We start from the raw sequence: 14311 nt of genomic DNA on the forward strand, positions 1-14311 counted from the left end.
GTTTCCAGGCAATAAATAAAACCCTAATCACAACAATTTTTGTCTTTCCAAGCTATGCACTGAAAAGCAGAATTTGTTTATAGTGACCGAAGATATATGGACTTTTGCTAATGGGTCTCAGCCACATTACAACTTGATTTCTGTTTTCTCCAGACATTTCTCAGTCATCATTTTTCAGGATAACATCATTCAGATGTACTTTGTGAACAACCAGCAGTCTGGCAATATACAACAATAGCTTCACATTGTGTTTTTTAAAAGAACTCTTGAATTATCTTAGGTAAAAGCAAATGGAAAAGGCTGAAAAGAAACCCCTGTAAAGACAGGCTAAGGACTGGTCTGTCTTTGAGGTGGGGAACAGAATTGCATCTCCTAAGTTCTGGTCAGCCATCAGAAAAAATGGCAAAAGCATCCAAGCAAGTAAACATGGTTCAGAATCTCAAAATTCACCAGTGGAAATTTTTTCTGGCTATTCAGGATTGCTCTTTATTATGGAACATTCATCTGAAAACTTAAAAAGGAAAAGAAACAAATGCATGCACTTCTACCCACCGGTAAAGTTTTTCTCTGGGATACTGTAGCTGTTCACCATCCTCCTTAGTTTCTTTGTGCTTTGAGCCTCAGAACAGCAATCTGCCAACACTCTGTGCTTATTTGCAAGGTGTAGACATTCAGCTCTTAAAATTTATTTGCATGTTAGTCATACAATATAAGGTAAATATAAATACCTATACCCTTAATAATAAATAATAAATACCTTCTACCCTTTTCCTTATCTCTCTTCCAGCCTCATACTTAAGAGCTCCAGTCTAAAATTCTTAAGAGGTCTAATTCTCTAAGAAAGTAAACACAGGAATAACCTACTGAGAGATTGCAAAAGATGAGCAATTAATTGTTGAAGTCAGGAGAGAAGTTTCCAGCACAGTTCTCAATATAAGTTGAGAACTCTTGGTTGTTTTTTGGTACAGATTAGAAAGGTTATTTCATTTACAATAAAAATTAACAATCGTTAGAAGCATCATTGTCTGATCTTTTGATGTTGGGAAACAACAACAGCAAGAAGTGTATGAGGGAGAAGGACGAAATTTCCTATTAATGTACACAAATTCTTACTGAAAGAATGTAATGTGCTAAATTCTGCTAATCTTTATATTGAATTTGCAGTGTTCAATCAGAGCTCAAAAAAAAAAAAAAGAACTACTAGCAGCAGTGCTCACTAAGAGATGCCCCAGTGCCCCAGGCCCTGCAGAGATGAACACTGGCTGTGGTATTGTTCACCAAGAATACAAGTCATCACCTGAACAAGCCACAGTGATAAACCTGTCTAACAGGATTACAAAAGCTAAAAAACTTTGCTCAACTAATACAGTGTTTTAATTTGAGAGGAGTGGCAGATTTAGAAGTGGCAATCCATTAATCTAAATTTAAGTATAAAAACAAGGCTATAGTGCTAAATCCTCAATCACAAATACATGCATGGTCAGAATTAAGTGTTCTGTGGTATGTTCTGTGCGTACTTAATGTGGAAGATGAATACAAGAACACAGAATTAATCCAAGTCAGATAAGGACATCACACAACAAAACAAGTAATTTCAATGTTCATCTGAGCACCATGCATTTCTATTTCAAGTTTCTCTGTTAAATGAGAAACTGAAGCCTTCCTGTGAAGTTCACATGTTCTTACATGTCTACAGAGAATGCTGCTTCTGTTCTTATATGTCTACAGAGTGTTGGTTTTATTTTTATACTGAAACTCTGCTGTTCCTCCCTATATTCTGAATAATCAAGACGATGGCAAATAATTATTACTGCAGTAATGAGACTTACTGCTGTGACACAGGATCCAGAACAATATAGCATATTCTTTGTCTAGAGCTATTATAAAAATCCAAAATAACAATGACTAAGCACAAAAAATGAGAGAGCAGGACAACCTTGTGACAGGAGATGAAATTATAATATAGTAAGTGAATTATCTATTCTTGTTGTACTTGCTGAGACATTCAGCATGTTATTAAATCCCATGCCCAATCACAGAACTGCAGAACTCAATGTTGTCAAGGATATTGGAAATGGCAAGAATGCAGATAGATTAGAAAGATTATACAAATCCATGGAGGACAGGACTATAGAGGACTATAAAATGTGATGTGGCCTCCTGCTCACAGATGTTGGCAGAAAGGTGGGGGATATGAAAGAGAAAAAATTCTCTATGTGCATTTCTTATGCTCTCCCTTCAGACTCCCACTGTTTATCAAAGCCAAGATACTGTGCCACACAGAGCCAGTAGAAAGCACAACAATTCTCATAATCACAGAAAGATTTTTGGAAGAAGGCCACACAGAGCCAGTAGAAAGCACAACAATTCTCATAATCACAGAAAGATTTTTGGAAGAAGGCATTTTTGGAAGAATGCATAATTGGTAACCCATCAAAGAAAACACCAAACAATCTTGAGCTAACAGAGCACATATTAATTGGTATTAAGTTTATCAAAGCCAAGATACTGTGCCACACAGAGCCAGTAGAAAGCACAACAATTCTCATAATCACAGAAAGATTTTTGGAAGAAGGCATTAGTTGTGGTTGACCAGCGTTTCACAGCAAATTTCATTCAAGAGATCATTTTATTGCTGAATTGGACACTGATAAAAATACAGAGAAAAGAGATCTGTGTTACTGAAATAATAGAAGCATGTAGAGAAATGCTAAATCTGGTCTCCATAGGCTGCAGATTTGGAAGGGAGTATGCTACAACAACCACTAATCAATTACATCACTTCACAAAATCTTAAGCCCAGGCTGTCCAACTAGCTTTCTTCACCATTTGTCATCTATTACTTGTGTTGTGGTTCCCCAAATCACCTCCACTCTGCAAATCACTAATCCTTTCTTCCAAATGCCTCACATGCCTTACGAAATGATGGGAAAGGTATTACCAAAAATGCATTTTAAGAGCTATTTGTTCCAGAGAGCATTTACCATGCCAGCTAAAATGAAACATGTGCTGCCTTAGTAAGTACAGTCCAGATGCAGAACAGAGATTTAATACTGACCTACTAGCATCTGAGTATGGTTATGCAGAACCAGAAACACCTCCTATTTAATTTATGCCTTCTGAACCTCTGATTCACATTAGACAAAGGCTGTAGAGGAAAGAGTAATGAACAAATCTCTGTGGAGTGGGAACAAAAGTTGAAAAAATATGTTAAGTGGCACACATACTTGGTATGCAGTTAGAAAAAGAAGGCAAGGTACAGTGGTTTCACCAGTGTATGTCTCAGTACTTATGCACTGCCAACACATTCAATGTATGAGTTGTGTTTGTTTAATGATTTGAATTCCTTAAGAAAGATTTGTATTTTATTTAATACATCCTAAATTCTATCCTCTTGAGGGCTTCAGAAAAAATGAACTGCAAAGAGATAAATCATTAAACCTTTATATAAAACTGTTCATTAAAAATACTTATTTTTTTAATCTGAAATCTAGCTATCAGCCTGCCTTTCAGATATTCCAGTTATGTGCTCTTCACAGGTCAGGAGGCACTAATCACTATGTTTGCTTTGCATGGCTCAATATTGAGTAAAACCCCCAGTATTACAAACCAAGCACTATATACACATGCATAATTGGTAACCCATCAAAGAAAACACCAAACAATCTTGAGCTAACAGAGCACATATTAATTGGTATTAAGAACTGATCCTTAATCCTAATTGCCATCAGTGTGTATTTGGTACTGTATGAGAGCACCTACAAGGCACTCTTTACTGGCTGAGAGATAATATCTATATTTTTAAGTAAAGACCCAGAAATAAAAATGAAACAGTAACAAAAACCTGTGGTTAGCACCAGACCCTCCAGAGTTATAAATAACAACAATAAAGTCAGTGCAATCATGCAGAATGATGTGGATCATTTGGATACAGTGAATCCATCTGAGAGTTTAATGATTGTCAAATGCAGCCTCATATCAAACTGTAAGCCAGAAAGAGGACTGTATCCCAAGAATGCCACATAAATTAGAAAAGGATCTCAGGATTATAGCTGATAAACCATGTTAACTCCCAGCGTGGCTCAGGATCACATATTAAGGGGAATAAAAACATGAAAGTGATTTTATTTCTGGATGTTACATTGATGGTCTGCAATAACAGCGTCACTTACAAGCCCATAAATCTTAAAAGCAGCTGAAAAAAACCATTAGGGAATGCAGGCAAAGGCCAAAATAAGGGAGGACTGAAGAAAGAGCCTGCAAATCAAGACTGCTTAAACGCTTTTATATTTGGCTTGAATTTAAGTAACACAAATGAAAGGTCTCATCAAAATAAACTAAATACTGAAAACTTTAAATCGCAAAGTCACAGAATGGCTGAGGATGACAAGAACCACTGGAATTTACTCATTCAGTCCCTTATCCAACCCAAGACCTGGTCCAGGTGCCTTGAGTACTTCCAAGGTTGGATATTCTACAACATCTCTAAGCAACAAATAAGGTACCATACTTTACAGGACAAAATGCTTTGTTTGTCTCTAACCAAGAATTTTGAGTTAACTATTTATATTTAATATATTTATTATTTTAATATTTATTGAAATGTTAACTATTTATAAAAGGTATTTGGTACAATGGCAGTATCTGAAAATGCAGATTTTTTTTGCGGGAGAGAGAAATATTAAAAACAATAGTTCCATTTTCCTTGCTTGCATTTGCCTCTATATAAGAGCTATGAAAGCATTAGAGTTCCAACCTTATTCTTATTTAACCCCTTGGCTTTCCACTGGCTGTGTTTTCCACAATTCCACAATTCCAACTGGCATACTGGAAGCCAGACTGAGATCACAAGTAATTTCTCACATAACATCAAAGCACTGAAAATTGGCAGTAACTTTTGATCAGTGTTAATTTGTGCTGTGTTTAAATGTGACCCAGGAGTGCAAGGCTCTGCAACCAGTTACCTAACCCACTGAGAGCAACCTGTAGTTCTTATATTCTACAATAATTCAAAGCACTTGTTGCTTATATTGACTTCAAAACAAAATGTATCTAATTAATTTTTACAGGTTTTTTTTAGAAGACTGTCTTCAACATATAAAAGGTATAACCTATGGCAGCTATGTGTCTTGCAGTCTTAAAATTCTTTTGACCTGTGACATTGTTTGGTATTTTATCCTCTCTCTGAGGAACAAGGACTGCACAAAACCAAGGATTGCCTTCAAAATCTTGAACTACTATTGCTCACCTGTGCTTTTGCCAATTTCTTTTCCAATAGGTCACGCTCCTTTTCTGTTTGTTGTAGACGCTTATTAAGCTCCACAATGTCTCCCTTTAATGAAGCCAGGGCGGCTAAATGAAGCTGGAAGACAGAAAGGAAAGAAACAAATTAACCAATTCACAAGCCATTTAGCACTAGAGAAGGGATAGAATTATATGGCAGCTATAATGATGCTGGATTTATGTAGTAGTTAATAGGAACTTCAGTAGAACAAAGTCTAAAAGAAATCCACATGCAACTAACAATTTAACAAATAGTTTTTTTAATATGGAATTTTTCTTTCCAGGCAGAACACACATTCCTTCACCATATCCTTTATAAGGGTAAATACAATGAGGAGTAATTCAGCTAGGAATGTGTAGATTAGTTCTAACACTACTTTATTAAGACATAGCCTGAGTCTTGTGCTGTAAAACCTTACATTAAATGTTGTCTAGGATTTGCATTATAGAATAAGGCGTACCACATTTTGATGCCTTTAGACATACAGAGGTTATCAGTTTGGTGAAAGTGGATAGCTCCATGCAAAGGATTTGGTTTTATTTTGCAACCAATTTACTCCACTACAAGCTACTCTTCTGCAGTTGTTACTCTCCTCAGTCCCACGCCAGGGAGTTTCAGTGATTCTTATCTACTAACCCACATATGAAGAACCTGAACATTTTTTCTTTCTGCAGCAGATCCGTTTAATGAAAGATACTTTCTACACTTAGCTGATAGCATGTAGAAATATATATCAGGCTAGGGTAACTCACAACATTGAAATTAGGTTAGCTACACAACTTAAAAACCAAGAACAGTTCTTAAAAGAATTTTAATTGTTCCCACTCTCTTCTTGTCCTTAAATACCCCATTCATCATTTCACCAAATGTGCCAGCCAGAATTCAATACTAAGTATTGACAACTACAACTTGAAAGTCCACGAAGGAGCACTAGCCACTATCCCTGAAGTCTTTCTTTGTGGTTGTAAAGAAACACCTTTAAGTTATACTGGGTATGAAAACAGAAGTGACCTTTCACACCAGACCAAGCAACACAGCAAACACTGCTCTGCTGCCAAGATTCAGGCAGAAATACAAACTCTGCTTCTAATCCTCCACCCACTTTCAGTCCCTCAATCTGATATTCTATTCAGCAGGTCAAAAAATAATTTTTCTTGTTTCATTTACAATGAATCAGTTAGTGAGTCCTATTTTGATATAAATTCTACCTTTATAATACTGGAAGCTAGCAAAACCATAGCTGTTTTCCCATGCTGATGTGTGAAAGCAGCTGCCTGACAGCAGAGAAACCAGAACATTTGGCAACTGGTTCTTCACATACAGTTTTCCCATTGTTAATGAAAAAAACTCTGCCTTCAAGACATGAAAGATAATTTTAGAAAGATATTTAGATGTGAATTCTGCCTTTTTAAATGCTGTGTAACTAGTTATTCCCTTGATCCTCATTGTTAGTTCAGTTGACAGGGCTTTTATTACATCAGCTACAAAAACACCTTACATACATGCAGTTATTTGTTTCAGTACAAATATACACATGCACAATTATATATTGCAGAACATTTAAGATTCTCAAGGCAGCTTCATTTTTCATGTAAAAACTCAGTAACTCAGGCTTGCTATGGGCATATCCTACACAGCTTCTATAAAGTATGTACACTGAAACCTCTTAATAAACCCAGAAACATCCTGAATACTTTAAAGTATTTTTGGCCTTCAGAAGAAGGAAACTATGCACTGATTTTACAGTGCAGAAAAAAAAGATCCAGACCAATTGTACCAATCTGTTCGTAACTTTCTTCCCTTTTTCAGGAAACCTAGTGAATTTTTAAGCCATTCTTTTACCTTATTCCCATAACAGAGTGGAATTGTTACAATGAAGCTCATAAGTTTGTTCATCAGAATGCACATCCTTCACCACGGCTTTCAAATAGTACATGAAAAACGGCTACAATTCTCCAAATTGAATAAAACAATGATACATAGTCAAATATCATTCCCTTTCATACCCTGTAATTAAATGATCACCAGCTGTTGTTTTAATTAAATACAAGACTAATAATGCCCATACACATGGCCTTGTAATATAAAAGGACACCATTAATTTGAAAATCTCAATGAAAAGCAACTTGTTCTCTGAACAGCGGAACTAATGAAGCAGACTTCCAATGGATTTGTCTTTGTCCTCTTTACCCTCTGGAGTCCGCTCAGCTGTTCTTCATGTCCCCTAGCACACTACAAGCTGAGTAAGAAACAACATGAATTGTGCCTGGTTTTACAGCAAACCTGCTGCCTGGCCTAGCAGCCCCTGCCAAACCTGAGTATCCAATATGTGAGTTACATCCACCTCTGTGCTCAGTATAGCATCTCTCTTCTCCAAGTAACCAAAGGATGGCTTTAATAATGGCAAGGAAAGCTTGTTGAATCTTTTACCATCCAATACTACCCTTTCATTAATTGGACTGTTTCAGTTTCCAAGGCTAATAAAATTAAAAAAAAAACAAAACAAAACAAAACAACAAAACCCAAACAACATAGTGAAAGGGCAGACTAGGCAAAAAGAAGCCATCATAATAGAGGAGGGCTGCTTGTGATACTCTAGTTTGAAACCTCCAGCTATTACTGAATACGTAAGTTTAACATAGACATTGTAACTGTATATTCACGGCAGAGTCAAGATCTCCTCTCCAATTCATTAAAAAGGCGAGGAGAGGAGTGTTACAAACTATAGCTGCACTTTCCCTTAAGGTGTGAGTGTTCCCACAGACCATGCTTCCCAGTGTGCTTGTTTATCATAAGGCAGGTGGGAACTGGAACACGATCTTCGGATGTTGCTTTAACTCAGAAAAGGAAACATCTGATCAAAGAGTCTATGTAGAAGTGTTCTGGGTGGGGGAAAAATAAAGTTCATGTTTAGAAATCAAGTTTGATAATCCAAACTATTAAAGTGGGAAAGACTCAATTTAAAAATCCCAACCAGTATGTCAGTCACAATTGTAACTCTGAAGCACTGAACCACTACAGGATTGTGACAACTGAGAAAGAGAGAACAGGGATAGGTAGCCACACAGCATACTATTTTTTTTCTCTCCTCAGCAAATAATGACAGATAAGGCAGAGTCATAATGACTAACACTCATACCATATATTAATAGTTCAAGGTGGGCTGCCTCTTAGTGATACAAGATTTTGAAAGAGATCAAAAACTCAGCAGTGTACAAAATTAATACAGACAGCACAAAGATTTCTGCTCGTACAAGACACTGGTCTGAACCTTTAAGCAACAGTCTACAGAGAGACTGACTTCATACAGAGAAAACAGTCAATTGACAAAGCCTGTGCTGTTAAAAAATTTTTACTGATCCAATACATCCACTCGACTTCCATCAAGGAAAAAACACTGTTGTGATGCTGAGGCACCCAAACTGTCCAACAGGACACACTGGCTCAACAGGTGAAAGCGAAGATAAGAATGGTCAGACTAGTCAACCAATTTGCTTCTCTACCATCATCCAAGAAAGTAAGAAAATACATTAGATGCATAGCATAAATAAAAAATTCATTACCTGTCTTAGCTTAGAAGCTACAATTTCCTTAAGCTTTTATTGCAGTAACAACAGCATGTTGCTTACTGAAAAATATGCACCACATGCTATACCCCATATATCCTGCCAGGTTTTAATATATTAAATATATAGTAATAATTACTTATAATTGTTAAGATATTATTAATATAAGGTAACAAACTGTATAATATGCCTTTGTTAAAATGCAAACCAGAGCACAGCTAAGTTTTGAAAGATACTATAATTATAAAAACGTAAGAACAAGCTTAGGAAAAGCAACTTCCTAACCTCTGATCAAGCCTCCTTTATGAATGCAGTTTCTTCCTCAATATCCACCTGCTTCTACACGCGTTTCATACAATACTGCAGACATGATATGTGATGCCTATTTTGCATTGTGCTTTGAAGACTGGTTTTGGTGCTGTGAAATATTTTATGCAGGAATTAGGAACAACATTTGTGGGCAGTCAGATTTCTGAAGACTTTTATGGGACAGAAATACAGAAGTAGATGGGATAATAAGATGAACTGAATGCCAAGGAAGCAGGTGACTAGTGTAGTGTTGTACACACTGCTAGATGTGCTCTGATGCCAAGAAAAAAACAAGAGAAAAATCACAAAGGACAATGAATGAGGGTGTTGAAAAAATGATAAGGTTAAACGCCCCGAAAAGCACTAAAATTACTATTACACTCAGCATTTTTCCAAGCCGTTGTGAAATATGATCCTCACCACTAAATCTGATCCACATTTTTCATTCCCTCAGCCTGGAACCAGACTAATTAACCATATTGCTAAAACGAGTTGTACTGACTGCACGTTTGCTATTTTCAGCAGAGAAATTACAAAAGGACCTATGCACGTAATTCTCTGTGAAATTAAAGTACTAATCTTATCTTTTTCCTCGTTTCCTGTATTCCTTAGCTACAGTACAACTGCACACCAGTTTGGGAACCGATGTTCAGAAAGGCAACTTCTGACATAACCAGGGATCATACCAAATCATACCAAACTACATACCAATACAATGCAGCCGAACACCAAAAGCCCAGTTTATTCATTCTCTGTTGTCCTCTCTGGCTGACCACATGGGAGAAGGATCAGAGATGGGCCAGGGTATGTGTCCATGAAGCTCTGGAAGAATGTGGCTGGATGGGACTGAGTACAGCTGTTGCAAAAAAAGCTGACTTGATCTCAACAACAAGAGGACCTGAGGGTCGGTTTTGAATTTGATAAACAACTACCAACAGCTGAAAAAATGAGCTGGTGTGTATTTCTCCCCAAGCTCATTAAAAGTGTCAATTTCTCTGCGTTAGCCAGGCCAGTGTGAGGCATTATACATGGCTCAGCCCAAAATAAAAACTATAAAACCATAATCAGCTGACAGAATTTCAAAGCGAGTGATGAGCTTGAGCCAGTTTCATTTCACACATTTACACCTGGCAAGGCCAGGGATGCCCAGGGTGGTAGTGGTGATTACATTAGAGAGAGGCTGGGAACCAGAGAGGCTGGGCTGTGATTGAGCTGTGCATGGCAATTGCTCCCCTCTGCTGTGTTTGACTTGTATCTGTATTGTGCTCTCATTGTGTTTTGTGACATGATGCCAAAACAGAAATCCTGTGTACCATCGACTATCTTCAAATAAGTAAATCTGATGTTAAACATCACACCTTCCACATGTGGACTGTCTAAAAGAATCTGGTCAGAGAGTACTAGACTCTGCCATTCTCTCCTCTTTTTTATTTCCCACTGGAATTTTGCATAGTTTAGTGCAAATAATCCACAACATGGGCATTTTCTGTGTATTCCAACTACTTAGTTTCATGACAGGCACTATACATAAAAACATCTGATTAAATATTAAGAATGTTGCCTCTTTTCTGAAAACATTCCAATTCTTTTGTTATCAAATTACACTGGACACTATGCTGGCTTTGAAAACCCAAGCTGCTTTTTAACATGAGAGATGATAGGTGTAGAGGACAACATGGAAAATAGAAGTTAGAACTCCAGCTAACAGAACAGAAAGGGCAAAACAGCAAATGTCTATCCATTGTATTTTCTGACACCTTTCTTCTTCAAGGGAAGGAGGGATTTCAGTAAAGGAATGAAAAGGTTGGTGATGTAAGTTCATAGTGAAAAACACATCTGAAGACAGAACAATAAAACCTTCAGCAATCTCAGGGCTGTGGTTGTGCTGTGGATTGCTAACTTTCATAAATGGCAGTACAGAACATTATCAGGGCTGGTCCAGGGAAAGCACAGACAAGGCTGACACTTATCTGCTGAGATGAATGAGAAACTTTCGTGCTAAGGCCTGGTAGATATACTGAAGACATGTGAACAAGGTACAGAGGAAAAAAATTACACGGTACAGTAAGTGTGAAAGAAATCACAGCACTGCTCCACACAAGCAGGAAAAAAACCCAAACAAAAAGAAACAAAAGTCAAGTCAAAGCTTAAAAATCCTTCCAGAAGAGAAGTTAAAAGATGTGAAACTCATGTTACAGACATTTGTTACAGACAAAACTCCAAGGCGTTGTCAAGTTTACATTTTATCAGGAGCACAGATCAGCACTACTTGCAAACAACACTTATTTAAAGTGATTGCTATATAAATGTGTGGCTACTCTCAACCATTTTTCTTCTCTGTCCTACACAATTTTCATGCCACCTTCTCTTAGCCACGGCCCATAAAATGTGCATTTTTTATGGTCCACATGATGAAATAAATGTAATCAAATGCAGTTTCTGTAAATTTACTGACAAAATGGAAGGGAAAAACATAAAAGAATAACCATATCCCAGAAGCAGTGACATGACAGATCGATATTCCCCAGACATTTTCAGCCATATGATCTCTAGAGCACAGCCCTGAAATATCACAGTCAACAGCCCTGTAAGTAACTATCCAAGGCAAAGCCAAAATTACTAAAAAAAGTGGTACCACTGAATTGCTGTATATACCTACAAATATGCCCTAAAACTTTATGTCTCAAACTACTGTTACGCGCTAATAAAAAGTATATATATTTTCAAAGTGACATACAAAATGGACATTTTGTGACTGTGCTACTGAGGCAATTATTGTTATATTAAACATTAGACAGTTACTTCATATGCTTGTGCAATACTAAACAAATAATACACCAACACTTGCCAGGATGGAGCCATTCAAATTCTAGAAAAACAAAGACCAAATTTTTGTAAGACACAGTTTTAATATGAAAAATCTGAAAAAGATGTTTTCAATCTGTTTGTATTATTTACAAACATTTTCAACTCAATTTGCTTGTTTTTTTTTTTAACTGAAAATTAACATTTGCAGGCACTTGTGAATATTTCAAACTATTTCTTAAAACAAACAAAAAAACTATTGCAACTAAATCAAAGCAAAAAAATGTTCCATAAAGAAAACAGAAGAAAGATTGCAGAAGAAGTAAATGCTATTCTGGTGAGCAGGATCAGTTTTAAAATGTATTAAAGAAAAAAAAAAAAAGAATGTAATCATGGAAGATTTTCCCTTGAAAAATTAATCTGGTGATTCACAATTGATGAATGGACTCTGGTGCTAATTGCATTTCCGAGTATGACTGAGGCTCTACTTCTATTAAAACAGATGTTTACAATATCATTGAAAAGAAAATTTTAGGTGAACATGAGAAGAAAAGCCAAATACTGAGACCTGAAAATAACAAAAGGAGACTAACGCTTGAATCTGGGACTGCAGAAACAACTACACGTTGGCAAGTTCACTCCGTTGGCAAGTTCACTCGTTTGGGATTCTTAAGAACCTTCCCTGTGGCATTGCAGGGCAGCCCACATGTCCAACTCAATGCCTCAGAACTGGCATCTACACTGTGCAGGAAAGGTCAGCCTTGCTTTTACCTTCCAGAGGAGGAACCTGCAGTTACTTCCACTCCCAGTGAGGGACCAAAACAACAGTAATAAGAGGGTATGAAAATGGGCTTCTGGGGAGACTAAGCTTAGAACAAAATACTGTATGCATTTTTCAACACACTGTCTGCAATCACAGCCTTTCTTTAACTAAAAAAAAAAATAAATTACTACAAAATGATGAGCTAGGAAGGGTCGTAGCTAGGTCCTTCATCCAGTCTTAGAAGGATTTTATCCTCCTTCAGTGAACTCATTTAGCATTCTTAATCACCTTACACTTCCTCTCAACATAATTTAAGTAAGGCAAATTATCTCTTTATCACTGCACCAATGGAAAGAGGAACAGACTTATTTTTTCCTATCTCCTCTTCTGCCCAACATCCCCAGAGAAAATTAACAGAGGAGAAAAACAGCAAGGTTCATTGCAGGTCCTTTTCCCTTGAAATCTCAGGATGCCAAACTCCTTTCCTCTATTCCTTTCCAGTTCCTTGAAGTGACAGGCACACTATTTTCCCCTCAGGAACAAAATGAGTGGAAAACTAATCTCAAGAATGCACCTCATTCAATCCTTTGCATTTAGCATTATGGTGACCCACAGTACAGTGCTGGCTGCAACATTACAGATAGGGTGTAAGCTCATCCACACTGGATTCTTTACCAAAAGTTCTGCCATTTTTTGTAACAACTGAACTTGCTCCTTCAGCCTCAGCTTTTTCTGACAATAATACAGATCTTTCAAAACAGAGATCTCTATTCAAGAACCATTCAAACATTAGCTACTACTTGTTATGCTAATTTAATAATAATTTACTAAAGTATTTCGTTGTTCTTGAGTTCTTTCCAAAAACTATCTCAAAATAACTTCTGATTTTGAAAGATAGGACTGTGGAACAGCAATAAAACTACTTACAATGATACAAAGGATCTCTGTCTCCACAATGACCCATGTGATCTCCTGTCACCATAAATTTAGAGAAATAACATCTGTATTGCTAGGTCCAATCAGCACTTTGTTTCTACTGTAAGCAATAAAAAAAAACACAAACCAAAACCAAGTTAATCCAGAAAACAAACAAAAAAATCCACCAAATCCTCTAGGATGTCCAATTGTTTGAAACTCACAGAAAGAAAACATCTCTCCAGCTTTCCTTAGTCAGCTTATGCCCTAAAGAGCTTTACATTAGAATGTCCATTATGTAACTTCCAAAAGTACAGTTCTAAAATGATTTTTAGAAGCAGCTAATCAGCTTTGGAGCTCCCAGATGTGACAGCAAAATTGTCTGGATGTGCATGTACTTGCTTAACGAAGGACACTCAGCACAGTTCTTAATTATTTCACCTTCCCAACGTTAGCTGCACCTCTGAGACTTTCATATCCTCTTCCCTGCTCCTTTAAGCTCCGGCCAGCAGCCACTCCCACTTCCCTCTTTTGACGGCCACTCCTTCCAGGAGGCCCAGCATCCCTAAGGACATCCACCAGTCAAAGCCTCTCCAGAGTGAAAAAGTAGAAAAGTTGTTGAGGTCTCCAGTGACCTCCTAGCTTACATTGAAGCAGTGGTTTTTAAAA

At 37.0% G+C, this 14311-nt stretch overlaps 1 protein-coding gene across 1 annotated transcript in view; it reads right to left on the minus strand.

Annotated features, from left to right (window-relative positions):
* Positions 1–14311, minus strand: part of MCC (MCC regulator of WNT signaling pathway) — a 189553-nt gene that overhangs the window by 63135 nt on the left and 112107 nt on the right. The window contains 1 exon segment of the mRNA XM_054004021.1: positions 5249–5362. Within this exon segment, the coding sequence (XP_053859996.1) occupies positions 5249–5362 (114 nt within the window).

The sequence above is a fragment of the Vidua macroura genome, chromosome Z (genome assembly GCF_024509145.1).
Source record: "Vidua macroura isolate BioBank_ID:100142 chromosome Z, ASM2450914v1, whole genome shotgun sequence".
Classification (NCBI taxonomy): Eukaryota; Metazoa; Chordata; class Aves; order Passeriformes; family Viduidae; genus Vidua; species Vidua macroura.